At 43.2% G+C, this 27,586-nt stretch overlaps 1 protein-coding gene and 1 pseudogene across 1 annotated transcript in view; one reads left to right on the top strand and one right to left on the bottom strand.

Annotated features, from left to right (window-relative positions):
* The window catches only part of Slc25a13 (solute carrier family 25 member 13), a 169,821-nt gene extending 159,946 nt beyond the window's left edge, over window positions 1-9,875 (bottom strand). The window contains exon 1 of the mRNA XM_034519298.2: window positions 9,726-9,875. Coding sequence (XP_034375189.1) covers window positions 9,726-9,740 — 15 coding nt within the window. The 5' untranslated portion in view covers window positions 9,741-9,875. The remainder of the gene's footprint in view (window positions 1-9,725) is intronic.
* An 8,665-nt stretch (window positions 9,876-18,540) lies between these two features.
* LOC117721057 (multifunctional methyltransferase subunit TRM112-like protein pseudogene) lies at window positions 18,541-18,882 on the top strand (annotated as a pseudogene).
* Window positions 18,883-27,586: the final 8,704 nt, after the last annotated feature.

Raw genomic sequence — 27,586 nt, 5'->3', positions numbered from 1 at the left:
TATGTATGTACATATGAATAACTCTGGGTACTTAAAGAATAAAAACTTTCATGCTCTGTGAAGAGCATGCAGTCAATATTCAAATTTAGTAGTCAGCCTTTAACAAACAGCAGGTGAACCTGGATCACAATATCTGAACCCACTCATCAAACATAACCTCCAAACAAACATCCAAGAATCCTGGGCCAGGTGAGTCCCAGCACTTGATGGTACCATCTAGCTAGCATGCTAGCCAAAACTAAATGCAGGAGCCTAATTTGATCAAGTTTTGAGAACTGTTGCCTTCAGGAAAAAAATCAAGAAGAAGCATAAAGGAATCAGTGAACTAGAAATTACGGGAAAGTGCGGGGGGAAAAAAAAGAGAGATAACCTAAAGATTGACCAAACTTGAAAGACTATATATAAACTACAATAAAAATACAACCCTGAAGATGTTAACTCAATTCTGAATGAAAATGGGCAGAGTAAAGAAAGCAAAACAACTGCTTCATGGGTTAAAAGGGGGAAAGTTCAAACTGCCATGGCTAACTCCCAGGAAAGCTGGGGGGAAGCAACTTTCTTGATGCCAGCACTGGAGAGGCAGAAGCAGGCAGATCTCAAAAGCTAAAGGCCAGATTGTTCTATATAGTGAGTTCTAGGACAACGAAGGGTATGTAAAAAGACCCTACCTGAAAATAAAGATGGGTGGATGGATGGATGGATGATGTCTTAGGGTTTTACTGTTGTAAACAGACATGACCAAGGCAAGTCTTATAAAGGACAACACTTAATTGAGGCTGGTTTACAGGTTCAGAGGTTCAGTTCATTATCATCAAGGTGGGAGGGAGCATTGTATACATGTGGCTGGAGGAACTGAGAGTTCCACCTCTTGTTCCAAAGACAGCTAGAAGACTGGCTTCCAGGCATCTAGGATTAGGGTCTTAAAGCACACGCCCACAATGACACATACACCCCAACAAGGTCACAACTACTCCAACAAGGCCACACCTCCAAATAGTGCTCCCTGGGTCAAGCATATACAAACCACCACAGAATGGTGTCAGCTCTAGAGTCAAGCTACATGTGTTCCAACCGTGACTCAGCTATTTACAAGCTGTGTGACCCTGGTAAAGATAATCTCTGAGAAAGTTAACCCTTCTGTACCAGAGTAAGTTTCCTCATCTGAATAGAGATAATAATAGCAGAACCTATGCTTACTGTGTAGATTAAATTACATGATTTATAATGCTTATTGAAGCACCTAGCTGTTCTAACTGTTATAATGGTGATATAAGAGAAACATCACTTTTAAATAATATTTCAGGGCCTCAACTTTCTGACCTGCCAAATGACATTAGCGACACCTTCCCGCTTGTTGCAAGATGAACAGAAAGATCACATACTGGAGCTTGGGTGGTTACTTACCTTAGTCCCTAAGGTCATCTTGAAAAAAAGCCAAGCCAAGTGTCACTTCCCCCACTCCAAACAAACAGCAGTTAGAATGGAGCTGGCAAACAGTGGGTGCCAGCTACACATCTGAATGCAGTTTTAAAACTGTTCAGTGCTATGCCTATGAACACACTGTTGTTACCAACATGAGTCAGTCTTGGAGGATTACTTTGCGAACTGTGAGAAGAATGGAAAGGGAGAAGCCAAAGGCAGTGTGGAAGACACGGCAATTGTGTAACTAAGAAGTACTGAGGACCTGGATAGACAGGACACTGCACTCCAAGACAGAACATGGGTTTAACTGACACTCACAAATTCCTGCAGAGAGCCTCTCAGGCTCCCCAGAGGAAACAAGATAGCAGGCAGAAAGTAAGAAAGATACACGCCAAGAAGATACACTCAGTTCTGAACCAAAATGGACAGCAAAACCCAAAAATCGATGCTCCATGAGGTAAAAGTTTAACCCACACTGTCACTGTCAAGGCTATCTCCCAGGAAAGCAAAGAGAAACAGAGGAAAGACTTCCAGGGTTAACTGAGGAATGTCCAGCTGACATTGACAAGTCACCACAGTCATTTGTTAATGGAGAGCCAAGTGTTCCTCTGGCCAGAGATAAGAAGAGCAACTCCCTTTTTTAGCAAGTAGGAACTTTCTTCAAGCCCCTAACAATGTTGGCATTTGTCTAAAGGTCTGACCTTAGGAAAATAAACTTCTTGGGGGAACCAGACAAGTTCTAGATGGGCAAAATTTGAAATATCTCTGAGGTACCCAGGTTGAGTTTTACAGCAAACATTGAATCATATAAACTGGAGCTCAGATCCACAGGCGTGGCCAGTCTTCGAGAGACAGATAACCGGCACTAAACAGAGGAGAGGCAGAGCCCTGGAGACACCAACCTCCTACCACAGTCAGGGAATCGGGAGAAACGCCCAAAAGGGAGAAGTGGAGGGCATGAGACATCAAATCTGAGAGTTCACATGAGGCTAGTGATAAAATTATTTCTTCGACAGTGAAATGAGCCACCTCATACCTGGATAGATTATATGAAATCCAAGTTTACTGGGAAGGCAAGTTCACTGGCCCCAAGGAAGAAGGACAGGGAAGTCGCCATGAGGGAGAGAGGGGAGTGGAGAAGAGAGAAAAAGAGCCAGTGTGCAGAGAAAGGAACAGGGGGAGGAAGGGAGAGAGAGCAAAATGTCTGGATTATGGGGGAAGGGGGAGGGAGAGGGGAGGGGGGGACGGGAGAGGGAGGGATGCCTCTGGTGAAAAGATAGCCAAGCCCCTAGGCTGGAAAGTTCCAGGTTGGGGCTAGGTAGAGACTGAGGAATGCTGGGAGAACCTGGAGCCCAGGTCTGCTTTGATATGTAAAATATGCATCTCAGTCCCTGGTAGCTCTGAAACCAAACACTGAGAACAGAATGAGAACTGAGATCACCTGTGAGCACTGGCGAGCTTGTCAAAAATCAACCTGCAGGAGAGAAGTGAAGAGATACACAAAAAGCTCAACCCTTATGCAGCACCCTTAAATAATCCCTCTGAGATATGCTACAAAATAACTCCTGGGCTCCGAGGAATACTCAAACAAAGACCTTACATTCATAGACGATTTTGACACTGTGTATTTAATTCTGCAAAAGGTTGGACAAACAATGAATCCAAAGTCATCATGGAATCCTTATTAAAGAAAGGCCTTTAATTACATGGTAATGAGTGTTCAAGATGCAAACCCTCCAAACTTCCATGGGAACAGGATTTCCTGGGGATCTACCTAAAATGCAGATGCCTGTGCAACAGGCCTGGGGCGGAGCTCCATTCATGCACTTCTAACAAAGGCCCAAGGAAAACATCTGAGGAAATGTGTCTGATTGCAATCTGAATGAGCATGACAAGAATTTCAGTAGCAAGACTCCCCAGGTGGACCACGTGGACACGCCACTAAAGCAGCCACGTTTCAGCCGCTATGGGGAGTTTTAGTAAAGCACCTGTATGGTTCAGGTACCTGTCCCTTAGTTTACAGTTAGGTAGGATGTCTCACAGGCTCCAACAGACATTTTTTGATATTCCTATTAAACATCATGATTCCCCAAAATGAACTCACATGTTGCACGGTAGCAGAAGCAGGCTCTCCAACTTTCTCATCACTGAATATAGTGATGTGGGATGACTGTGGGAGGAGGGCCCTGGTAGCCTCTTCCTACTTAGGAAAGTAAACTCAGGGACTAACCAGTCCTCTGCAGAAATGCTAACTGCTCCACTAACACGGTGACCAGTACTCAGAATGGACATCTCCAAATCGCACTGTAATCCTGGTAACTCCTGAAAACTCGCCCCACATGTGTTAAAGTTACACTCCCTACACAACTTCCTTACCCACGGTGCTGCACACCCCTATACAAGAGGTATCTTAGCATAGATGGTAAACATATCGCAAACTATCTGAATATCCCATTGTGTGTCACACTAGCTGCGTGGAAGTCAGTCTTCCACTAGCAGCCTTCAGATGAAGAGGTAGAACTCTCAACACTGTCTGCACCATGCCTGTCTGGATGCTGTCATGTTCCCACCTTGATGATAATAGATTGAACCTCTGAACCTGTAAGCCAGCCCCAGTTAATGTTGTCCTTTATAAGACTTGCCTTGGTCATGGTGCCTGTTCACAGCAGTGAAACCCTAACTAAGATACTCATTAACACTATGCATAGGTAACACAAAATTACTCTACTGGATGACTCTTGTTAGGCTGGTCACTTTGTCTTGATTTCCTTCCACCTGTGTTTATAGTTTTCCTGGGATTGAATTTCAAAGAAATCTCAATTATTGTGAATGAACTGTGTTGTCAGCACTGAAAGTCAAAAAAGAAAGTCATCTAGCTTTTTTCTTCGTTCATGCAACTACATGCAAGTTTTCCAAAGGGAAGGGAGATTGTGAGTACTATCAAACATTGTAGAGTGACAAGCAGAAGCAGCAGACCAGGTTCCACACATGCATCAGGGAATTACTTACTCAGCAGAGATCTGTGTCTAAAACAATCATTTACATGAGTTGGCTGGACCCATAGGAAGAGTCTGGGTAGACAAGACCTAAGGGCAGCTTAGCTACTGCATCACTTGAACAAGGCCACCCTCCTCCCCACACAGAACCAACCCACAGAAACAATTCCAGCAGGCCAGAGTCTTCAGGCCTAAAGCCCACCCTAAAACCAAGAATATATGAAGCAGGGGCTCGTGCAAACAACAAGCAGTGAGTGGAAAATCGAACAGTTTGGTAGGCCTAATCCTAACAGATAGTAGAAGATGAAGAAGAAATGGCTCAGTATGGCAGAGCTGGTCACAGGGCACGTGGCTCAAGAGTTGACCCTGGGAAAGGAAGTCGATCATCCTCTGACATCTTCTAAAAAAACTCAATGTCCAAAAACACAATGTGCCACCTGATTTTCTTACACTACACACTGCCCTCCTCACCAACTGTACTGGCTGGTTTTGGGTCAACTTGACACAAGCTAGAGTCATCAGAGTGGAGGAAGCCTCCGCTGAGGAAATGCTTCCATGAGCCGATCCAGCTGTAAGGCAGTTTCTCCATTAGTGATCAATGGGGAAGAACCCAGCTCATTGTGAGTGCTATCCTTGGGCCGGTGGTCCTGGGTTCTATAAGAAAACAGGCTGAACAAGCCATATGAAGTGAGCCAGTAAGCATCACCCCTCCATGGCCTCTGCATCAACTCCTGCCTCCAGGTTCATGCCTTTTTAAGTTACTGTCCTGCCTTCCTTCAGTGGTGAACTGTAAGCCAAATGAACCCTTTCTTCCACAACTTGTTTAATGGTCATGGTATTTGGTACAGCAATAAAAATCCGAACTAAGAAACCTACCCTCCAGTCCTTTATGTGTGGACCAATGCCTATAAAGCTGCAGGTCCTAAATGAAGGAATACTAGAATCCTCATGTACCACCAGATCAGGATGGAGGAAGGGGCTAGAAGTCCGGGTGGTTTACTGCCTTGTCGTTTTCCTACCCCACCCCAGGCACCTACTCTCGCCATAGAAAACCACTGACACATTACAAGAATCCAAAAGAGCTTCCAGATGATTTGAGTGCTAAAATCTAAATTCTCAGGTAATTATAAAACTATATGACCTTGGTACCTAAGCAGCAAGGAATCACAAGCAAGACTGAATTTTTTTGCAAAAGAATCGAGTGTCCCCACCTGACCCTCTTCTGAGTTAGAACACCATCCCCTCCCGTTATATAGCCTGTGGTCTGACGACTCTCCAGTCTTGTCCTCAAAGGCAACAGGGAATCTCGAGGAAGATCACTTGAATAATGGTTGCCATCCACAACAGATGTCAATTCAGTCCTGAAACTGGGTGGGAGCCCTGCATCAGGATCTCTAAGAGCTTTCTAGATGATTCCAACGCCTGGGAGCCACTACCCAAGAATGGTCTTAAAGAGAAAAGGAGTTCAGGTTAACTGGGATCAAACTGCAAATTTTCCTGGGACTTCGGATCTTCCTCTGGTAGAAGACAGAATCGAGGACAGGGGCAATACAATCTTACACTTCATAAATCTCAAGGTACATCCATCCCTAATGATTTCAAAACTCTAAAAAGGCAAACATGAAAGGCATCATAGGGACCTGCTCTCCTAAAATCTGTCTTGGCATCATAAAAAAAAGTTCACTTCATGCAGGATGTGATGACTAACAACACTTGTTGTAATCACAGTATGGGGAAACTGGTCGGGAGAGCACTGACCAGTTCAAGGTCATTCTGATCTGAATATAGTTCAAGGTCAACCTCAGCTACCTGAGACCTGGGGTCAGAAAAATTCTCTTTCTTTCCTACAGAGCACAAATCAGCCTGTTTATTACTACACTACCAAAGAGTTAGCAGCAGTTCTGAAGACCCACTAGCAGAGTCAAAATCCAGGCTGGCTCTCTTATAAGCGGAAAAACTGAAGAATTCACACACTTAAGATTTTTTTTCTCCAACTGTAAAATGAAGCAGAAACTATAAAGCATTGAGTCCTTAGTATGACAATTATGCTACGATTTGTAAAGCACTCAGCAAGGTACCTGGCACACAGGAAACACTAGGTAAACAATCCTTAATTAAAGTCTGATTTTCAGGGAGGAGCCTGGCTTCTCCTAAGTCATCACTCACACCTCAGGTTCAAAATCTGTCATTCCAATCCTGCCATGCTGGCTCCTAAGTGTGTTCCTGTCGCATGCTCTGCTGCCATAGGGACAGTACGGCAGAGAGGGCAAGAACACACTCTGGAGCCAACATGGCAGGATTGGAACGCCAGATTTTGAACTTCCTAATTAGAGAGTCTTAGGTCTCTCACAGCAGTTTAGGGTTTCTGAGTCTTCATCTATTGCAAGATGGCAGTACTAATATCTAACTCAAAAGACAGATTCATTAACAGAGTTAAAACTGAAAAGCATTTGGAGTGGAATTTGGTATCTAGCAACCATTCCTTATTGACAGCCATTATTTTTTAAGTACGTGGTATTTCCCAATGTAACATGTGTTCTCATTATCCAGCTTCCATTTTGCTGTGTGTGTGTGTGTGTGTGTGTGTGTGTGTGTGTGTGTGAACCTTTCTGATTGCTATTCATCTCTTCTGGGATATAGCCACACTTCTGAGAAGTCTTCCCTCAGATTAGTAGTAATCTAGGGGTCCCTAGTTAGTTTTTTTTTGTTTTGTTTTGTTTTGTTTTGTTTTGTTTTTTAGGTTTAGTTGTTTTGAAGCAGAAGTCCAGTTGGTGTTACCATTGGGGCTAGAATCACTTGCAACAAGCAGACAGATCACAGCATATAATTCCAATTGAATGAATTGTCACCACCACCACATACCCAAAGACAGGGGAAACATGAGCAGCATAAACTCTGGTCCTCTGGAGAGCACTTTGTTTTTTAATTTTCATTTTATCACCAAATTTCTTTCTTTAGTTCTAGACTAATTTAAGCCCAGCGATGTAGTGGATGTCTGGATTTACGTATGAGCATCTTAGTCTTAGGGCTGAACTTAAGTGAGCATTCTTAATGCATATACTTAACAAGTGCCAAAGAAGCTTTTGAGATAATCTCAAACATGCTAATTCAGACCATTGTTTCATTAAAAAAAAAAAAAAAAAAAAAAAAGCAACTCCTTTACTGATGGGCAGTGTGGTTTAATGAGGAAAGCCAAAATAGAAAGATACAAAAGAAACGAATTATTGCATTTGAGTCACTACAAAGACCCAGGAATTAGGATAAGATTAGGGAATAGCTGTGGCTACATCTTTCCAGTCTGTCTACTTAAACATTCCAGTGGTTTACTAAAGTACTATGTCTATGTCTTTGCTTTAGCAGCTAGAAAATGCTGTCACCTGTACTAAATACACGTTTGATCTCCATTAATTTAAGTTCATCTTACTTTCTTGTTGTTGTTGAAGGCAGGGTTTCTAGGTTTAACAGCTCTTGTCTGTCCTGGAATTCACTTTATAGACCAGGCTGGCCCCTGCTGCCAATGCACTGGGGTTAAACCTGTGTGCCACAATGCCCAGTTTCTCCTTACTTTACCCTGACTTTCTCATCCACTTACCGTTGGCTTTGTTATGTCCTATTGGAAGGTAATTGTGTATCTATATATGTCAGCCATCAGAAATGAACAGAGGTGACTTTCAGTGAATACATAACAGAGAACACAGGTTTCCAAAGAGTAAAGGTGAAAGGAATGTTTCAGTTTCCTTGGCCCTCGTGATTTGGATAAAAACCAACTGTCCCTGATAGAATGTGTCTCAATAAGAAAAAAGGCAACTAAAGAGTTGAGCCTGCTTCCTTACTTGTTACTTCGTATCTGCCCAGCCTTCCATTCTGTTTCTAGACATATGTCTCAGTTTAGTGCCCACCACTACTTTATCTCCAAATAAAGTAACATAAATAAAGTAACTAAAATTCTGAGTAGGTGTATAAATGATGACTGAGTATTTACTCCAGAGAACTGATTCATACCAATGCCTGTATTCTAATATCATGCAAAGTTAATGCAAAGAAAAGGGCTGATGGCTTGAAAGAGCTAAAGGAGTTTCTGAAATAAATCAACGCATTCATCCACAGCCTCAAATACACCCAGTGCACACTCCTGAGGGTTACACTCCAAGGAGTTACAAAAAAAGGCCACTTAAGGCACCCAGTCTACGAACAAGAAAACTGCGGATTTGGGGAGCCTGGAGAGACTCTAGTCACCGAACAGTATTTAAATATATTTGTCTGCTTACAATTTCCATTGCAAATGTGATTAGTTTGCCTGAATAAATAAGAATATGATGTGTTGGCCATGTTTTCCTCTCCAGGGTTATCACAGAGTTTTGATTAAGGACAAATGTTTGAAATGTTGGGTATATTTAAGTTCACTGCACTTAAAATGATCTAAGAAGTTGTATAGGCTTGATTAAAGGGCTGCCTTCATGAACTTAAAATTAAAAGCAATAAATTCCAGTGACTCGAGTGATTGGGACTGAATATGGTATTCTGCCAGAAAAGTTGAAATGCAGTCCAGCGAGGCTGAGATGGTGTGCAGGTTTGAAGAACCGGTGAAAGAGGAAAGGTCAACCTGTCAGAGCTGCCTTCTGCCTGGGTTCGTGAACGATTCACATTACACAGAATTCCTTTTAAGTAGAACTTCACAGGAGTGACAAGCTCCCAGGACAATCTGTTTTGTCATTTCCAAAAAAGAAGCCTCTCTGAGGCTGGGAGGCTGGCTTGTAAGTGTTGTCAGATGGAGAGAGGGAGGGGAAGGATGAGAGATGGGAGGTGGGGGTGGGGAAGGGTCCAGGGCTAGCAACGCAAACCCGCAGGCCAAGTCTCCCTGTTTCCAAAACGGAAGTCAAGGTGACTTCCCTACCAGCGGGAGGGCGGAACCCTTGAAACGTAATAGGATCAGGCTTCAGCCCCAGTTGGGGCCCCTGGAAGAAGAAACCCAGGTCAACAACAGTCGGGTCAGAAGCAGGAGAAGCCCGAAGTAGTAGAAGAGTTTGTGTGTCCCTGGGCTCTTCCCTGCCCCAGGCTACCTGGCCCCATTCGCGCGCTCCTCCTTGCTGGCTAGGGCTCAGTCCCGCGGGACACCGCTCCTGGCCGGGCCAAGTGGGAGTGTCCGGATGGCAAAGTTTCTGTAGCACGATCGGGCCGCGGTACCCACGCGGCCACAAGTGCAGTCCCCTGTGCCCCCTCCTCCCGCAGCTGCAAGGTGGAGCCCCACATCTACTACCCCGGCTGGACCCCTCTGGGCTCCAGATCGCCCCAGCCCGCCATTCTTACCTTGGCGGCCGCCATGCTTCGGCCGGGGTACAGGCGGCTTTGAGACCTGCTCTCCGGTTGGATTGCACTGGGGACCCCGGCAACTCACTTCCCGTCCCGGCAGAGGTGGGGGCGGTGATTCTGCCCGGCAGCGTGCGCGCCTGGCCTGCCTCCCCACGCCCTCCTGGCGCGGGTCATGCGGGCGCCGTCAGCCCATTGGCTGGGCCTGACAAGAGCCTCCCGGGCGCGCGTGATCTGAAGGCCTCTGCCCTGTAGACAGGGAGGGCCTCAGTATGGGAGCTACTGAGGGATCAGGACACGTGACTTAAACTGTGCTGTCCAGCTTTAGTAGCCATTGTCTTGGATACCCCAGGGCCAGGGAGAAATGCAAGCCACTGTCCTGAAAGACTGGTGACCTGATGAGGAAAGTTGCTGCTTGGGCTGGGGCCAAGAGCTGGCTAGGCCTGTGCTCATGAGCTCGCCAAGTTAAGAATGGTTAGCACCCAACACCTGGAAATTGACACACATACTGTCATACATGCACACCTAATGGAGGCAGGTTCTTGGCAGGTTCACTTTGGATTTTGCTTCAAGATGCACCTCACTTTAATGCCAGCATGAAATCCCTGGAGTACTAACTAATAGAAGAGAAGATAACAAACATACATCTAGCCTATGTTGTAGATCTAACTTGATAAACTCTTGACTATGGTACAGAACACACATTTGTAGAGCTGTTTTGCAACAATTCTACATGAGGACAAAAGAGGTCAAGGCCTCAAAGAGGTGACAAACCTTAAAAAAAAAAATCCTAAGGGCTATAGTTTGTTCCCAGGACATCATAAGAACAATGAAAACAAGAAAGGCTCTCAGAGCTTATTCCTGAGGTAAGGATGTCAGTCCAATGCATAGATAACAAGAGATGCCTCAAGCATACAGAGAGACGGGAGACCCAGAATTGCCGGGGGGACCCCAAGGGTTTTGTCAGAGAAGGCAACCTAAAATTAGAAACTGCTGGAGAAAGAGTCTGAGTGACAAGAAAGATCTGTGTTGTGGAGGGTCCTGGGTACCCTGCAGAAAGAATGCAAAACACCTTAGGGCTTTTAAGGCTGGAAGCCACATATCTTAAGTACCAATGTAGCTGGGGTTCCACTCAGTTGCCGGAACATACCCCTGACTCACAAGTTAGGAACTCAATCAGGAGTGTAATATATTCAAGTCCTAAGGGCTCTGCCCGAAGGTATGCATCAATGCCTTCGTTAAAAAAGAGCTTATAATCCTTAGATTCTCAGCACCAGGAAGAGAACAGGTGGACCAAGAGTTTCAGGCCACCCTAATCTACATAAGAAGATGTGTCAAAAAGAAAGAAAGAAAGAAAGAAAAAACAGACTCATAGCAGTAAGTTTACTCTCATTGTCTCCTGCCATGTGAAGGTATCACTTTCCTCTCTCTGGAAGATATTGTACTCAGGGAACCATCTTGGAAACACCAAGACAAGGCCTTGACTTAGAACTTTGATCCTGGAGTTCTTAGCCGCAGGGACAACTAAGAGGAATACGTTTGTAGCCTTCCTCTCTAGTGTATGAAAAGCCCAAGAAAGAAGCATTTGCCTTCCTAAGGGTTTGCCGTGCTCCTCTGTCTCAGGAGCCAACGGGCATCTCACTTTTCTCTAACTCTGGCTCTGGAACGTGAGTTCTTTGCTGTTTATAATCTCCCTGTCTCCCATTTAGAAGGTCATGGTGGCAAATGTCTATAAGCCTATTCCAGCATTTGGTTGCTTGAAACAGAAGGGTGTAGAGCTCAAGGCTGCCTGGGATACATGATGAGATCTTGCCTCCAACAAAGAAACACGAAAAGGCGCTTTCAGTTGCTTGTATCAGAGGCCACTCAGAGAATCTAAGCTATCTCTCCACTGCCGGGAGCCAAACCTAGGAAATTACCTGCTCTCCTAGAAAGACTAGTCAGTACAAGGTTAAGAAAGGACGTTCCCAGGAACTTAAAGAACGCCTGTCATTTCCTTGGAGCTGGTTACAACAATGGGATGGTCTAAGGCAATAAGGATATGACAGTGGACTGGTCTTAGACAGTAAGGATTCCATAGTAGGATAGCCCTAAGCAATGACCCTCACCCAAACTTCCCGGTTTGCTGTGTCTTTATAACCTGCCCCCAAAATTAAAGTTTCAGAGCTTGATCAGAACCCCAGACTTGCTCTCATTCTTTGTGTCTCTTGTCCTTTCATTCTTTTGCCCCCTTCCCTAAGGTCTCCTCGATTCCCCTCGGGCCGGGGCACCCCACCTCCAATCCTCAATCACAGTTTTGAGCTTTCTGTCATAGAAAGAAATATTATCAATAGGCCCTACAATGTGGACATCTTTTAACCACTAAACACATCATACTGTAAAAATAGATTGTAAACATGAGTTTAAGTTATTTTGATTTACATCTAAAATCATTCCTAGTTAATTCTCACAATGGCATAAGTGACATGTCTCCTTTGTCCCCTCTCTATCCCCAGAACACTCTTCCCACCACCGTCATTTAAAAGCAGCTAGCAAGATTGAATTGTGAGCACAAGATTCCTAACCCCAGTGTCTCAGATTGGACCATCATTTGAAAATTGAAGATACAATCAGTTAAGATGAGGTCACACTAGAGTAGATAGGACCTTAATCTGATGTGACTGGAGTTCTTATAAGGAGACACAGGTCAGGCATGATGGTTCATGCTTTTAATCCCAGCACTCTGCAGGCAGAAGCAGGCTTAATCTCTACCTTGAGTCTCAACCAGATAATGCAAACAACAACAAAGACACAGAAACACTCTGTAGGTATTCTGCATGATAAAAGTAGAGATTAGAGTGATGGAGGGACAAGCCAAGGGGCAGGAACTTTATACCCACTACCTTGCAAAGCTCCGGTGCCTAGCAAGGAATAGGAAAGGACACAACCCCACTGGTTCCTCCATTTAAGGCTTTTCATCCACCAGAAATATGAAAGAACAAATTTCTGTTGTTTGAAGTCACACATCTTGTGGTATTTTATTCTGACGGCCCTCGGAAACTAATACAGGTCTCCTAACCACCTGTGTTTTATAGCACATTTTGCCAACCTTGCTGGCTGGGCAAACAGCCAACCCAAATGTCAGGGAAAGCTCTCTGACTCAAAGGCATGTACTGTGAGCGTGAGCCCAAGTTCAGAAGAGGGAGTGACGTGGCCAAGTCTGAGATTTCACTCTTCCCAGCACACCTAGGCCTTGTGAACACCCATTGACCCATGCCCTTTAATGATCTGATTTGTTCTGCTCAGTTAATAACAAACAAGCAAACAAAGGTCTCTCCCAGTACTGCCAGCATGCCAGTTTGGATTGCTAGAAAGGATATCCAGTCAGAACACAGGCCGCACACACCAGCTCCAGGAGGTTTTAGCCAGGTGACTATAAACCGTAAGGTGGATTGTATTTATGACAGAATAAAGCAAGCATCATAAGAATGAGAAGCTTCCAGCTGTTTATATTTGGGACTGGGGCCACTTCAGGACACAGCGGAGGGTTGCACATGCCTTCCCTGAGGGTGGCCTAAGGATAGGTCAAAAAATAACCTGTTCTTAATAGTCACAAATGAGAAAATGGTGTCAACATTTTTAGAGTTAAGAAGGGAGGGAATCGAGGAAATGAGTCAGGAAGGAAGGAAGCACGAGGCACCTTGGGAAAGTGTAACCAAAAACAAGTCCCCAAAATGTTGTGGTATTATATTCTGTGAACGAGGCTGTCTTGGTTTCTTTGGTTTCTCGAGGTAGGGTTTCTCTATGTATTCCTGGCTGGCCTGGAACTAACTCTAAGAGGAACTTCGCCTGCCTCACCTGGGACTAATGGTATGTGCCACCATTCCAGGCTCGAACAAGACTTTCAGAGCACATCTCTGTAAAATAGCAAGGTTGCTGCCTTCTGGAGATCTTTTGAGTGAATCCATTTTCTTAATAACTCTTCTAGAATCCACCCACATTCCTTGGGTCACCTCCCCTATGCCTCAGACCACATCTTTGCACAACTGGACCAGCAGCCCAGGGTCCAGTTCCACAGCACCCTGATCTCATCTTTGGCCTCTCTCCCTTCCTCATTTGAGGATGCTTATAGCTACATTGTGATCCCCCACCCCGATAATCTAGGAGAGCTCCCCCCATGACAAGTTCAGTAACTTGTATTAGTTTACTAAAGCTGCCATAAGAAAACATCAGAGCTGGTGGTAGTCGTGCATAACTTTAAACCCAGCACTCAAGGCAGACCTGATCTACCTCTACATAATGAGTTCCAGGCCAACCAGGGTTATACAGTGAGACTCTGCCAAGGAGGAAACAGAGAGAAGGCGAGGAAAGAGAAGGAGGGAGGGAGAGAAGGACTGAAGGAGCATGGAAGGAAAACGCTAGAGACTTGGTCCCTTTAAACATCAGCAATTTATTTCTTAGGATTCTTAAATCAAGAAGTTGGCAGAGTTGGTTCCTTCTGGAACTTCACTTCTTGATTGCTGAGAGCCATCTTCTGCTTATGTCTTCCCTCTGTGTGTTTGTTCTGTTCTTTTTAATGTAGCCCTATTGGATGAATATTAAATGCACCTGAATTCATTATAAACTAATGACCCCTTTTAAGGACCAAAGTTCAGCCTCCTTCTGAATGTCAAGTTAGAACATCAAGACAGAAAAAGATGGCGGGATGTTCAGCCTGTAACAACTGGCAAATTTAATTCCATCTGTTACCTTAATCCTCTTGTGTCAGAAATGTTTTCACCGAGTCACAGATTTTTAGGAGCACTAGTTCTTTGGTTGGTTAAGGGTTTTTTTTTTGTTTGTTTGTTTGTTTGTTTGTTTGTTTTGGTTTTGTGGCTTTTTGTTTTCCAAATATTTTATTTTGTTTTGTTTATTCTGTCTGTAACCCTGTAGTTCTAGAACTGACTCTGTAGAACAGACTGGCCTCAAACTCACAGAGATCCACCAGTCTCTGCCTCCCAAGTGGTGGGATTAAAGGCATGTGCTACCACTGCCCGGCTTGTTCTTACACATTTTACAGTAGCTCTAGCCATAGTCCCATGTACTCCCAGCAAAGCAAAGGTGATTACTCAAGTTAATTACATCAAAACCCCTTAAAGATCGAGCCCAGTTTAAGCCAAATATCCTTGGTCATGCACTAAACCAAAGTCTATGGTTATGACTTCAGCTGAGGTCCTCTGGGCCTAACAATGCCACTCAATGCAAAGACCAACCAGCTTAAGTCATGCTGGTACCCCGGTACACTCAGAGACATGTGTCAGAACCAGTAGGTTTTGACAGTTCCTCATCTGACTAGCAAGAAGTGGTGTTACTGAAGAATTTCTGAAACTCTTTACCAAAAGTGCCATGTGTTTTACTTAATTAAATGCTGGATAAAATAGTCTCTCTTTCTTTTTTTAAAGATTTATTTTTATTTATACGAGTACACTGCAGCTGTCTTCAGACACACACTGCAAGAGGGCATCGGATCCCATTACAGATAGTTGTGAGCCACCATGTGGTTGCTGGGAAATGAACTCAGGACGTCTGGAAGAGCAGTCAGTGCTCTTAACCACTGAGCCATCTCTCCAGCTCTGGGTGAAACAGTCTTACCCAAAGAAGTTTGTGTTTGAAGAAGAAAAACTTTATTTCACCAGGTGGCCAACCCTATGGCGACAGGAATGCCAGACTCAAGTCTTCCTCTTAGAGTGGGTTTAGCGAGATTTATGGGATAAAGTAGGAGGGTGGTCTGAGGCACGGGGAACGTGAGGGGAGGTAAGGAAGAACTGTCTTCTGATTTGTAGAGCTGGGGTCTAAAAGTATTCATTTTGCAAGGTTCTCACAAGTATGAATTGGGTGTATATAAATCACTTGGCATATGGGGGAAGTATTAAGAGCAATACTGACGTTAGGAAAGAGAAACTCAGAACAGCCTCTGAGCCACCTCTCAGCCTAACCTGTCATTATTTGGCTGCACAGATGAAGACCATGTATGCCCAAGGCTTGCTATCTCAGGATCTTCAAAGGTAGGGAAACCCGGGGGTGGGAAGAAATAAAGGAAGTAGAGCAACTTAGAAACTGGTGTGTGTGTGTGTGTGTGTGTGTGTGTGTGTGTGTGTGTGTTCACTGAAGATCTGACTCCAGCCACACACATGTAATCGCTTGTGCTACCTCCAAACTACATACCTCCATCCCCAAAACTTTACGTGCTGGAAACTTATAGTCAGGACAGGCAGAGAGCATGAAAGCACTTAAGTGTTTAAGAACAGCCTGTTAGTGTTCGCTCTAGATTTCCATTGTGAAGATACTGAACCACTTTCCCTGTCTGAACTTGCCAGGTGGATGCAGTCATGACTCCAGCCTCAGGGCCACCAGCCTTGGCAGCATGTTAACTTGTTCTCTGCTTCTGCTGCCTACGTCTGTTAGGAGGCGGTTGCTGGGAACAGGCAGCACATGTGACTTCCAAGCCCATTCTCTTTCGTTTGTAATGCAGCTAAGAGCTTTAAGCAGCAAAAGGTGGCGTGAAAACGGGACCAGACATCAAGAGAAACAAGGAAATCCAAATTCTAGTTCATCCAAATGTGTAGGTCATTGCCATAAATCTGTTCCTCATGGGGCTTGACCACCTTGTACAGCTTCCCTGTCCACTACCCCAGGATGTTCTGTTTCTACACTCCAAGCTAATTGCTGCCCCAGGGCCTTTCCCTGGAATTCTGTTAGCCCTCTCCCAGGTGTTCTCTCTCTGTCTTTCTGTCTCTCTCTGTGTGTCTCTCTCTCTGTCACTCTCTCCCTCTCCCTCCCTTTCTCTCTCGCTCTCTCGCTCTCTCGCTCTCTCGCTCTCTCGCTCTCGCTCTCTCGCTCTCTCGCTGTCTTTCTCCCCCCTCTCATTTTCTCTCTTAATCTTTCACATCCATGGCAGTAGGCCGCTACCTTTTCTTTGTCTCTGAAGCCCTGCTTTACCTACTTTAAGATTTGTATGTAACGGTATTTTGGACTTTGTTTTCTTAGTTTCACTATCAGAAGATGATACTGACATTTGATGGGAAAGACGAATAGCCTATCGTTGGCCTCGGGGTGTAGACCCTCAGACATCCTCTTGGTAAATGGCCTGGCTCATGAACTCTCTCCATGTTGTCGACAGGGACTTGAGACTAGACATAATTGACCGAGATTGAAACTCACTAACTCCTGTCTTTTTACGACTCAGTTTCTCCACTGATGAGCTCACTTAGGCTGATATTTGCAAGATACAATCAAATATCATCATCTTAACTCCTTTTCCTGAATTTGCTTACACAGTCAGCTTCAGACAGGAACTAGAATGGAAAGACCTTGACTCATTCGAGTAAGAAGAGTGATGACCTTGGGCTTAAGCTGTGAACTGGGTCTGTTCATAAGGAACCATGTTAGTTACTGTTCTGTTGCTGGGATAAAATACCAATGGCCAAAAGCAACAACAAAGAAAGAACTTATTCTGGCTCACAGTTCCAGAAAACTAAAAGTCAATCATGGTGGGAGGTGACAGGAAACTGAGAGTTCACATCTTGACCTAAAAGCATAGAGTAGAGAGGGCAAACTGGAAGTGGTATGAGACTTTTACCTCAAACTCTACCGTCAGTGATGTACTTCCTCCACCAAGGCCTCACCTACCATCTTAGTTATGGTTCCTATCACTGAGAAGAGACAGGATAACATAACAACTCTTATAAAGGAAGATATTTAATTGGCCTGGCTTACAGTTTCAGAGGTTTAGTCCGTTATGATCATGGCAGGGAAACTCGATAGCGTGCAGACAGGTTTGGGAGCTGAGAGTTCTACATCTTTATTCACAGGTGGCAGAAGGAAACAGTACGTCACACTGGGCATAACTTGAGCATACGAGACCTCAAAACCTTGCCCCTACAGTGACACACTTCCTCCAACAAGGCCCCATCTCCTAATATCTCCTCTTCCCCCATGGCCAAGCATTCAAACATGTGAGTCTGTGGGGCCCATTCCTATTCAAACCATCACATTTGCTGAACCTCCCAAAACAGTGTTATCATCTGAGAACCAACTGTTCTAATATTTAAGCCTATCAAGAAGATATTGTCATTCAACAACCACTACAGGGACAGACAGCTTGATCCTATCAGCTGTATCCTAGGGCAGATAGGTGACTTTCTATTCTATATGACAGAACATAGAAGTTACTTACCTGTTTGTCACACACTAACTATATCAACCATTTGCCCCTGAAGCCTGATTCAGAATAGTTTTCTAGTAGAGCCAGTCCCCCCCCAAAAAAAAACCCAGGATTTTGTATTTTAAGAAGCCTTAAACTATGTGGTCATATCATGGAAGTCATAATGACTTGGAATGTAAAATGTCCCACACAGAATTAGGTTTTAATGCTTGTCCCATAAGGCAGTGCCTGTTTTTTTGTTTGTTTGTTTATTTTTAGAGATTTGTGGGACCTTTCAGAGCTGGGATTTAGTTGGCAGAAGTAAGTAACTAAAGTGGGCCTTTGAAATGGATTACCCAGTCCCTAGTTCGACTTCCTGATCCGGCACAATATGAACACCCACTGTGACATATACCCACCTCAATGTGCACCCATTGTCACATGCTGAGGTGCTCTGCAATGCTTTCTCCACTGTGGATGACAGAAATGTCTGAAACTATGGGCACAAGCAAGCCTATCTTCCCTCCGGACACTTGGTCACAATAACGTGGGAAAACTAATTCAGAAGAGATGGAAGGGTTCCAGCCTGGAGAGCTCTGGTGTGACAACATGTAACTGCTCACCCACAATCTCCTGAGCGCCCATGCGCAGAGCATGGGCACGAGTGGCTTTCCACTGTGCCTGCCGGCCACCGAGGTCCTCATCAACCCCATGGAGTTCAACTCTGACTTTGTGGAGTGGATGATCCCCAAAGTGGAATGGGCGGCATTTGTGCAGGCAGTGGACACCTTAAACTTGGCCAAGGTACCCAAAGAGCTGGCTGAAGGCTATGAGCACAACAAAACGTTTTTGAGGAAGATGTACCACATGTTGCTTGAGGTTGATGTATTGGAGGGCACCCTGCAATGCCCAGAATCTGGTCGTTCTTTCCCCATCAGCCAAAGCTCCCCAATACACTGTTGAATGATGAGGAAACTGAGACATAACCTTGCTAGCTCTTTGGTATTTTGTGACTGTGTGTATCTGTTGTATGGTCTGTTAGCTAGACATGTCATGTGTGACCCCAAACTCCCCCCAGTGACTCACCACTGTGTACTTGAGCTCCTGTAGTGTGTGTGTTTCATTAAGGTTCAAAACGAAACAAGAAAACAAAACAAATAAACAAACAAAGAAATGGAAGAAAACAGACCTGGATTCTCCTGGCTTGTAATTCAGATCATGGAGAATAGTAATAAGAACTGAGGTGTGCTGAGAAGGTGAAATAAACACTGAATTCCCACGGATTTGTGTAGAAAGAATATTCATTAAATATTCATCAACTAACTTTTACACGGATTGCTTTTGAAACAACAATGTTTTAAATGTGTGGTTTAAGTGAAATACATTTTGAGGTTTGTTCCATCTGTTTCTCTAAATTTTAATTTTTGTTAGAAATTTTTAAAGTCTGTAAAATATTTGCCTTTTGTATAATGTTAATTTATCTCTAGCTCTGTGTGTGTGTGTGTGTGTGTGTGTGTGTGTGTGTGTGTGTGTAGTGAGAGAGATGATTCATGGAGGAGCTACAGATCTGAGTGAAGCAAGAACATACCAGTTTGGACATGATTGCACTATACCTCAGCAAGCTAAAAAAAAAAAAAAAGTCCTAGAATGTGATGAAACTACCTGGAATTGCCAGAGGTGAAAATTCTAAGAATTTTCAAGTTATATGAATATGACTTTGTATAAAGCAAGGTGTGGTGAATTAGGTTGGAGAGCCAGGGTGGAGGTGGAAGCTGAGAAATGGGATCAGACAACACAGTCCTAGGCAGCCTTGCACAGACATGTGGCACCTTGCTCCTCCTCACAAATGGGGAAAGGGGGTACACATGATGAAAAAACAGGATAAAATGGGCAGAGTGCACGGGAGACTGAGGCTTCTAAGCTAGTGTATGCAGAATGGGAGGTTTATTTTGTTCTGCTCGGGATTTAAAAAATTCTGATTATTGGAATTTTGAAAACATGGAAGAAGAGGCAAGAAGAATAGGGGTGGGGCTGGGAAGATGGTTCAGTGGGTGGAGCACTTGCCTTGTAAGTAGCAGGATCTGAGTGTGAATCCCAAACATCCACATAGCCCAGCCTGAGGCTGTGGCCATTACCTCAGCACTGAGCATGAATGGAGTACACAGGAGGATACCTGGGGGAGTGCCAGGCCAGCCACCTTAGCCAATTGCTGAACTCAAGGCCAATCAATGAGAGACTCTGCCTCAAAAAATGCTGTGGGGGGTGGTGGAGGAAGACACTCCACATTAAATATCAACTTCTGGTCTTCACAAGTGCATACCTGGACAAGAGCAGTTGCACACACGTGTGCAAATATACCACACCCCATGCAAATTTTAATAAGGGAGAAATAAATAGCGCTGTGATTCCTTTATTATTATTTGAATGTTTTAGTCATAGAAAGTTGAAAAGGAATTCAGTAAAGTTAGCCCTTAGTTCTTTGTTTTTCTTTTGTTTTTGCTTTGCTTTGTTTTAATGGAGGAAGTCAGTTCAGAAGAATATGCATGTATTTTTTTTTTCATTTTTTTCTATCATTAACAGGTACAGTAGTATTTTCTAATTATCCATGGATCATTTAGAATCTGTTTTAGCTACTTGGCTATCAACGACACTTTCATAATATATTTAATTTTTGTTGACTATATATAGATTTATTCTCTTTATCCCAAGTCTCACTTAAGGAAGAACAGAATTAGAAAGATATATTTTAAAGCTAGAAAACATTAAAACTTGAAGTAATTCATAATCAACATTATATACGGCAAAGACCTATGAAAGGTCTGAGATTTTCTTATCTTACCAGCAATCTATCAAGCACATAGATGTTGACAGAAGCCAGGAGAATCCTAGTTTGGAGACAAAGGACAGATTAATACTAAAGCAATGTTGACATCAATAGCCAGAAAATGACCTTTGGTCTCCAAGCCTCAGTTCCCACAGGACAGCATCTAAAAAGCTACATAATACCTTTCATCTGCCGTGGGGAGCAGTGGAAAGGAGGTAGGTTAGCTAACTTCTCCGTGTTAATGCTGTTCTGTATCTGGAGCTTCAGAACCCACTTGTGAGGCAGATGTCTGACCGTCAGTACTTCAGCAAGACATCCATGGATCCATGGAGAATTATCTGTTAATACAAATATTAAATTAGGAGCTTCCTGTTATATTGTATTTATCATCCGATACGCCTTTCTTCATGTCCAAATCAAGGCCTGTGTGGGGCTGGCATAGTCTATCAACTTTCTTTCCACATTCCTTTACCACAGAGCTTAATGTATAATCTACAGAGAAGCCCAGACAAAAATCCTTCTGTGGTGAAGCTGTTTGTTCCTGTGTGGGCTGTGTCAGGTCTCCTTCCCTGAGCAGTCAGGGCACTCTGCCAACAAGATTGCAAATGTGGACAGAAAGTGAGGGACTCACTCTGTCCCAGTTCAGGCTGAAATGGAAGCCCAACCTGGCACTCCTGTTTGCTTCCTACAACAGTCTCACCCACTGGATATGTCTGAAGTGTCCCTAGTGGCCCAAACTTCTAAAATGAGATCTTACCAAGAAGATGTTATGCTCCGGGAGAGATGTCATTCTAACGTCGGCATGAATAAGTTATGCAAAGCTTTCACGACTGGAAAAGACATAATCACCATTCATGTATAACAGATTTGTTTATTCTGTAAAGATTCATTTCAGTTGATTAATTATCAGTATCTGCTGTGGGGGGGGGTGGCTAAGAAGGCTGCTCTGATGAGGGAATTATTGAAGTACATGTTTAGAATATTTATCACTGAGTATGTATTGGATAAACAGCACATTTGTCATATTCTTTCTGTGTGGGATCTTTCTTCCCCAGAACACATCACATGCATTAGGCAGTATCCCAGCCAATACATTCCTTTTGTGGAGGAATTATATATGTCTCTCTGTGTATATGTATATATGTGTGTATATATATATATATATATATATATATATATATATATATATAGTAATATATTACAAACATCCCCAAATCAAATTAAATGTGATGTTTTGATTCTTTACTCTCCCATAACCTTAGGAAAACCTACTTCAAAATAGAAAGCAAATGGCCCCCTTTGACCACATCAAATTTGATCTTTGAACTCTCCTGAATAGTACTAATATTGCTCAAAACAAGTGATAACTTGTGTAAATTAACATTAGACATTAAATCTAGTGTGATAGAGTAGCTAGAGTTAAATTGAAATAACTCAATAGTCCTCAACAATCTATCTGTAATGATCTTCAAGTGAAACTCGTGCCTTCTATTTGGTGAACAGGATAATAATAACTACCATTTATGAATTCCTTACCACATCCCTTATCAGTGGAGTGCTTTAGATAAGCTTTTTCTCCTAATTTTTATTGGTTATTTTATTTATTTACATTTAAAATGCTATCCCCCTTCTTATTTTCCTCTCAACAAACTCCCATTCCCCTCCCCCAACCCCTGCCTCAATGCAGGTGCTCCCTGACATCCCCCCCCACTCCCTCCTCAGCGCCGTAGTATTCTCCTACACTGGGTCATCAAGCCTCCACTGGACCAAGGGGCTGCCCTCCCATTGATGCCAGATAAGGCCATCCTATGCTACATATTCAGCTGGAGCCATGGGTTCCCCCATGTGTTTAGTCCCTGGGAGCTCTGGGGGGGTCTGGTTGGTTGATATTGTTGTTCTTCCTATGGGGTTGCAAACCACTTCAGCTCCTTCAGTCCTTCCCCTAACTCCTCTATTGGGGTCCCTACGCTAAGTCCAATATTTGGCTGCGTGCATCCGCATCTGTATTGGTCTGGCTCTGGCACAGCCTCTCAGGAGACAGCTACACCAAGCTCCTGTCAGCAAGCACTTCTTGACATTAGTAATTGTATCTGGGGTTAGGATCTGCAGATAGGATGGATCCCTAGGTGGGCAGTCTCTGGTGGCCTTTCCTTCAGTCTCTGCTCCACTCTTTGTCCCTGCATTTCCTTTTGACAGGTGGATCTGGATTACTATTTTTGAGGTGGGTGGCTACAATGGCCTTGAAGTTGATATCATCACTTTCTGACTGTAGGGTCAGAAAACAAGGCATAAAAGGACCGAACCACTGTATCATCCCACTGGGTTCTGTCACCTCCCAATGCCAGGGCTCTCAGTTACTACAGTTCTTAGGCAAGACATGGGCTAGGAGTTACAAGACCTGGGTTATTATCCCAGCTATAGTAATGCTGTCTATATTATGTCTTTATTCGTTCTAGGCACCAATTTTCCCATACCTTCATCTCCTTCCCAGAGGGCTCCAGCATATGATGCCCAAATCTTATCTGAAACCTTATCTCTCTCCTTGATCTCCAGACTCTACTATCTATGTATTTATTTGCCTTCTGGTCATTTACATGTGTCCCAATAGACCCTATCCCAACCACATCCTCTCAGACGAATCTCTATCTCAATAAATGGTCCCACCAACCCTCTCCCAGGTGTACCTCTTCTTCCCATGTCTGGCATCAGGGTTCAGGCATGATCAGGTTTTGAGGAGAAGTTTTGACTAGGAGTCTCTTAGCCCGTCTCCTCATTCTCTGCCATAGTCTGCTTCACACCATTCTCAGCTTTGAACCCAAAGTCTTAGAAAACACAAATCACATCAGGTACCACTGTCCAGAATCTTAGCATATTTCCTTTTAGCCTCAGGTTTTAACACTGCTTGCTAGCTCCCACCTACCACTTCAGACTCGCTTTTGGCCCCTTTCTTCCCTGCAATTCTTCTTTGTCAGTGTAAACTAATTTCTGTTTCTTAAATTTTTCTTTTACTCTTACTCTCTCCTCTCTCTTTCCTCCATTCCATTCACATTTTTTTTTTTTAAATTTCAACATGAGTTACTCCTTTCTATCTGTCTTAGGGCTTTACTGCTGTGAACAGACATCATTATCAAGGCAAGTCTTATAAGAACAACATTTAATTGGGGCTAGCTTACAGGTTCAGAAGTTCAATCCATTATCATCAAGGCAAGAACATGGCAGCATCCAGGCAGGCATGATGCAGGAGGAGCTGAGAGTTCTACATCATCTGAAGGCTGCTGGAAAAAGACTGACTTCCAGGCAGCTAGGATGAGTGTCTTAAAGCCCACACCCACAATGACACACCTACTCCAACAAGACCACACCTCCTAATAGTGCCACTCCCTGGCCCAAGCATATTCAAACCATCACTTGATCTTACAATTCTATTTCTATTTAGCTTTTAAGTTGCTAGCCTTGTGGAGAGTCTTCCCTTCCCATATGGCTGCCTTTGCTAAGCATGCTTTCATTACTGCCTGATTCCCCTCTAGGATAGACTAAAATCAGGGACCCTGGCCTTGGATGTTCTACCAGGAAACAACATGATCTACTGTTCCTCGACATGTCACAATTTTAATTTATAAAGTGCAAATTATAAGCAACACCTGCCCTGCTTAAACCTTAGAGAATTTGGAGAGGGCTTTAAAATGTTTAAGAAAAAACATTTTAAAAACCTATAAAAGTAAACAAATACAAGTATTTTTTTAAATATCCAATGTATCCCTACTCCTAATTTGAAGACAGCAAAAAAAAAAAAAAAAAAAAAAAAAAAAAAGAATTAAATTAAAGGTAGCTGATATCTAGTTACATCAAAATCACTTTGGAATATCGTTTGAAACAGATTACAAATAGGGATCTACCCAGAGAGGTTGTATTATTTTAAAATTCTCGAGGTGACTCAGAGCACAGAAAAATCTGGGGAGTGGCGACTTAAAACTACTTTTTTATGATCTAAAAGATTATGGTCCTCATGAGTCACAGAGAACACTGTGGGTAATTTCTTTGGTCAGACTAATCAATCCTACAGAGATAGAGGAAGCATATTCTTCTAGAAAGGAGTCTATCAGAGGGCAGTGATAAAATTACAATTGACCAACCCAGCAAGCAGGTTATATTTAACTTGTGAAGGTCAGGAACTAGTTATCAGGAGGCAAACTTTCACAGAAAATGACTCATAATGGACAAAGGAGAACTCAGCCACTTTGGTTTTAAAAATAGACTGTAGCCTCAGATGGGAAAGAACAAAGGGCCCTCATGTCCTGTGTAACTGCATGTGTAACACTTCCCGAAAAGGATTCTTTGGGGCCCGACAAAGAGTTATACTGAACTATCTCCCATTTGAGAGAGCTATCCAGATTGAGATTTTAATATTGTTTTGCCAAGTGTTTGATAAATGTGTTTGAGAATGAACAAAGTGCCTTGAAGCTGTGCTGGAAATAAAAGTGTTTTAAGTTAAGCATCAAGGTACTTGCCTGCAATAAAAACAGGAAATTGAGAATCAGACAAGAAGAAGCTTCCTTGAGAACCTGAAAATGTAGCTCACTGGTGGAGCGTTTGCCTAGTGTGCCAAAGACCCCAGATTAACAACACAACGATAAATGAATAAACAAATCAATGCTCATTTGAATAGTCATTTCAATCCAAAATATGATTTTCAAGGTTCATAGAGATTATAAGAAAATAATTTTTTTCTTATTTAATTTTGCATTCCTAGAACTTCATGTATAACTGGGTACAATAATAATAGATGCAGAAATAAAACGTCTTCTGGTAGCATTGCTAAAATAAACACATAATTATTTATATATAGAGTATATGTATTTACACACATACATGTGAATGTAACTGTGGAATAAGATAGTTTTCTGTCTCATTAAATGGTTAGTATGGCACTTAAATCTCTGGAGAGGCTAGAGCTACTTTTCTTGTAGGGCTCTGCCATGGTATCTGGAAGGTTCTGGGTTCAGTCTCCAGTACTGCAGGGAAAAAAAATAATTTTTAAAGCAGATTTCAGATACTTAGATACATTCTTTTAATCATCAAAGATGATCAAAGATAAATATTTTACATATGCCATTATAATTGTCACCGAGTGGGGCTGAATTGTTAAATTATATACAAGAAGGTCACATAGATTTAGACTCATCCAATTATTTATTTCCCTTCTATTAAACTGTAGGCTTAATTTAAAGACTATTAACCGACTAATATTCTGTGTTGTGTAATTTAGATTATAAATTAAAGAAATACGTTAAGAGCTTTAGAAATTTCCTGACTCGGTTTTATTGTCGGCTGCTATTCAGTCTTTTATTTCCCTCCCATGAGTCTCTTCGCCTTTCTGTTTCAAGTCACCTGGTCCTGGCCTAGTGCAGCGGTTTATTTGGACTTCCACAGTTAACTGCTCTCTGTAGCTTCACCTTAGGTCAGTTTCTATGTAGCTAGCAGGAATCCTCATTAGATTTTCATCACTGTGACAAATATCCGGAGAGAAATAACTGAGGGGAAACGTAGTTCTTGTTCATGGATTTCAAAGATAACAGTGGGCTCCTTCCCTTTGGGCCTAATACAAGGCACAACAATGTGAATGTGGCAAGACTGCTCACCGCACAGTGGCCAGGAAGCAGGGAGAGGATTCTTCCGTGGAAGTCCTTCCTCCTTCGCTCTGTGTGAGCCCGTAGCTATCAGATGCTTCTGTCCTTGTCTAGAATAAGTCTTTCACTAATTTACCATCTTGCATAAGCCTTCACACCTACACCTTGAAAGCATGCTCGACTAACCTTCTTGCAATCTGTCAACCTAATCAATTGACAATCAACATTATCATCGTTTTTGTCCTTTAATTTATAACCTGGATCACTGTGCTTACTTAAAATTCTCCAATGTGCTCTTTTGGCACGCTCCTTCTCAAGACCTTCATTATTCTCTATTCTTATTCTCTCTCTCTCTCTCTCTCTCTCTCTCTCTCTCTCTCGCTCTCTCGCTCTCTCGCTCTCTCGCTCTCTCGCTCTCGCTCTCTCGCTCTCTCGCTCTCGCTCTCGCTCTCGCTCTCGCTCTCTCTCCTCACTATGATCATTAACCTCAGCTTTTCTTGTGTTTCTGAATGTCAGTTTCCCACCACTAGATCCTTAGCTCTTCTGATGCTCCCCCTACTGTTGCAACCTCAGTGTCCATGATTCCCTCTCAAGGGGCGTTCCGGCTCCTCTACCTGCATCTTCTGTTACTGCTATGCTTTCAGACATTCATCTGCCCCCGTGATGCTTTCCCTTTCTATCATGTTTCTCCCGCTAAGGCCCTTTGAGAGCGCTGCCTTTTTCTTTGCTCACGCTTGGCACAGTTGCTGGCACGTAGAATGCCTTCAACCACTGCTGAAGTCACGAAGGAAGAAATTAATTATAATCTAGCATTCTAAAGCAGCTAACCTTTTCTTCCCAGAGGAATTAAAACTTGGACAGAACTAGCTGTTCCTATTTCGTTGAAACTTAAGACAACAGGAACAGAAATTTGCATTTATCTTTGAGTGGTACAACTATTCTTTTTTTTTTTTTTTTGTCCTTTTTGGTGTGATAAAATACACATACCCCAAAATTTAACCCTTTCTAGTGTGCTACAATGCTGTGGCACGGCATTTACTGATTCATATGACCATAACAACAAGAACTATTTCCAGAGCTGTGACGTTGTTACAGAGGCAGCTGGAGTTCTTCCTACTCCAACCCTGGAATTCACCTTCTCTTTCCTGATTTGCCTAGTCTAGGGTCTTCTGACAAGTACAGTTGTCCAATAGGTGTCTTTATGTTTAGCTGATTCCACTTAGCATAATATTTTCAAGGTTCATCTATA

The sequence above is a fragment of the Arvicanthis niloticus genome, chromosome 15 (assembly GCF_011762505.2).
Source record: "Arvicanthis niloticus isolate mArvNil1 chromosome 15, mArvNil1.pat.X, whole genome shotgun sequence".
Taxonomy (NCBI): Eukaryota; Metazoa; Chordata; class Mammalia; order Rodentia; family Muridae; genus Arvicanthis; species Arvicanthis niloticus.
This window is presented reverse-complemented; position numbering and strand designations above follow the sequence as displayed.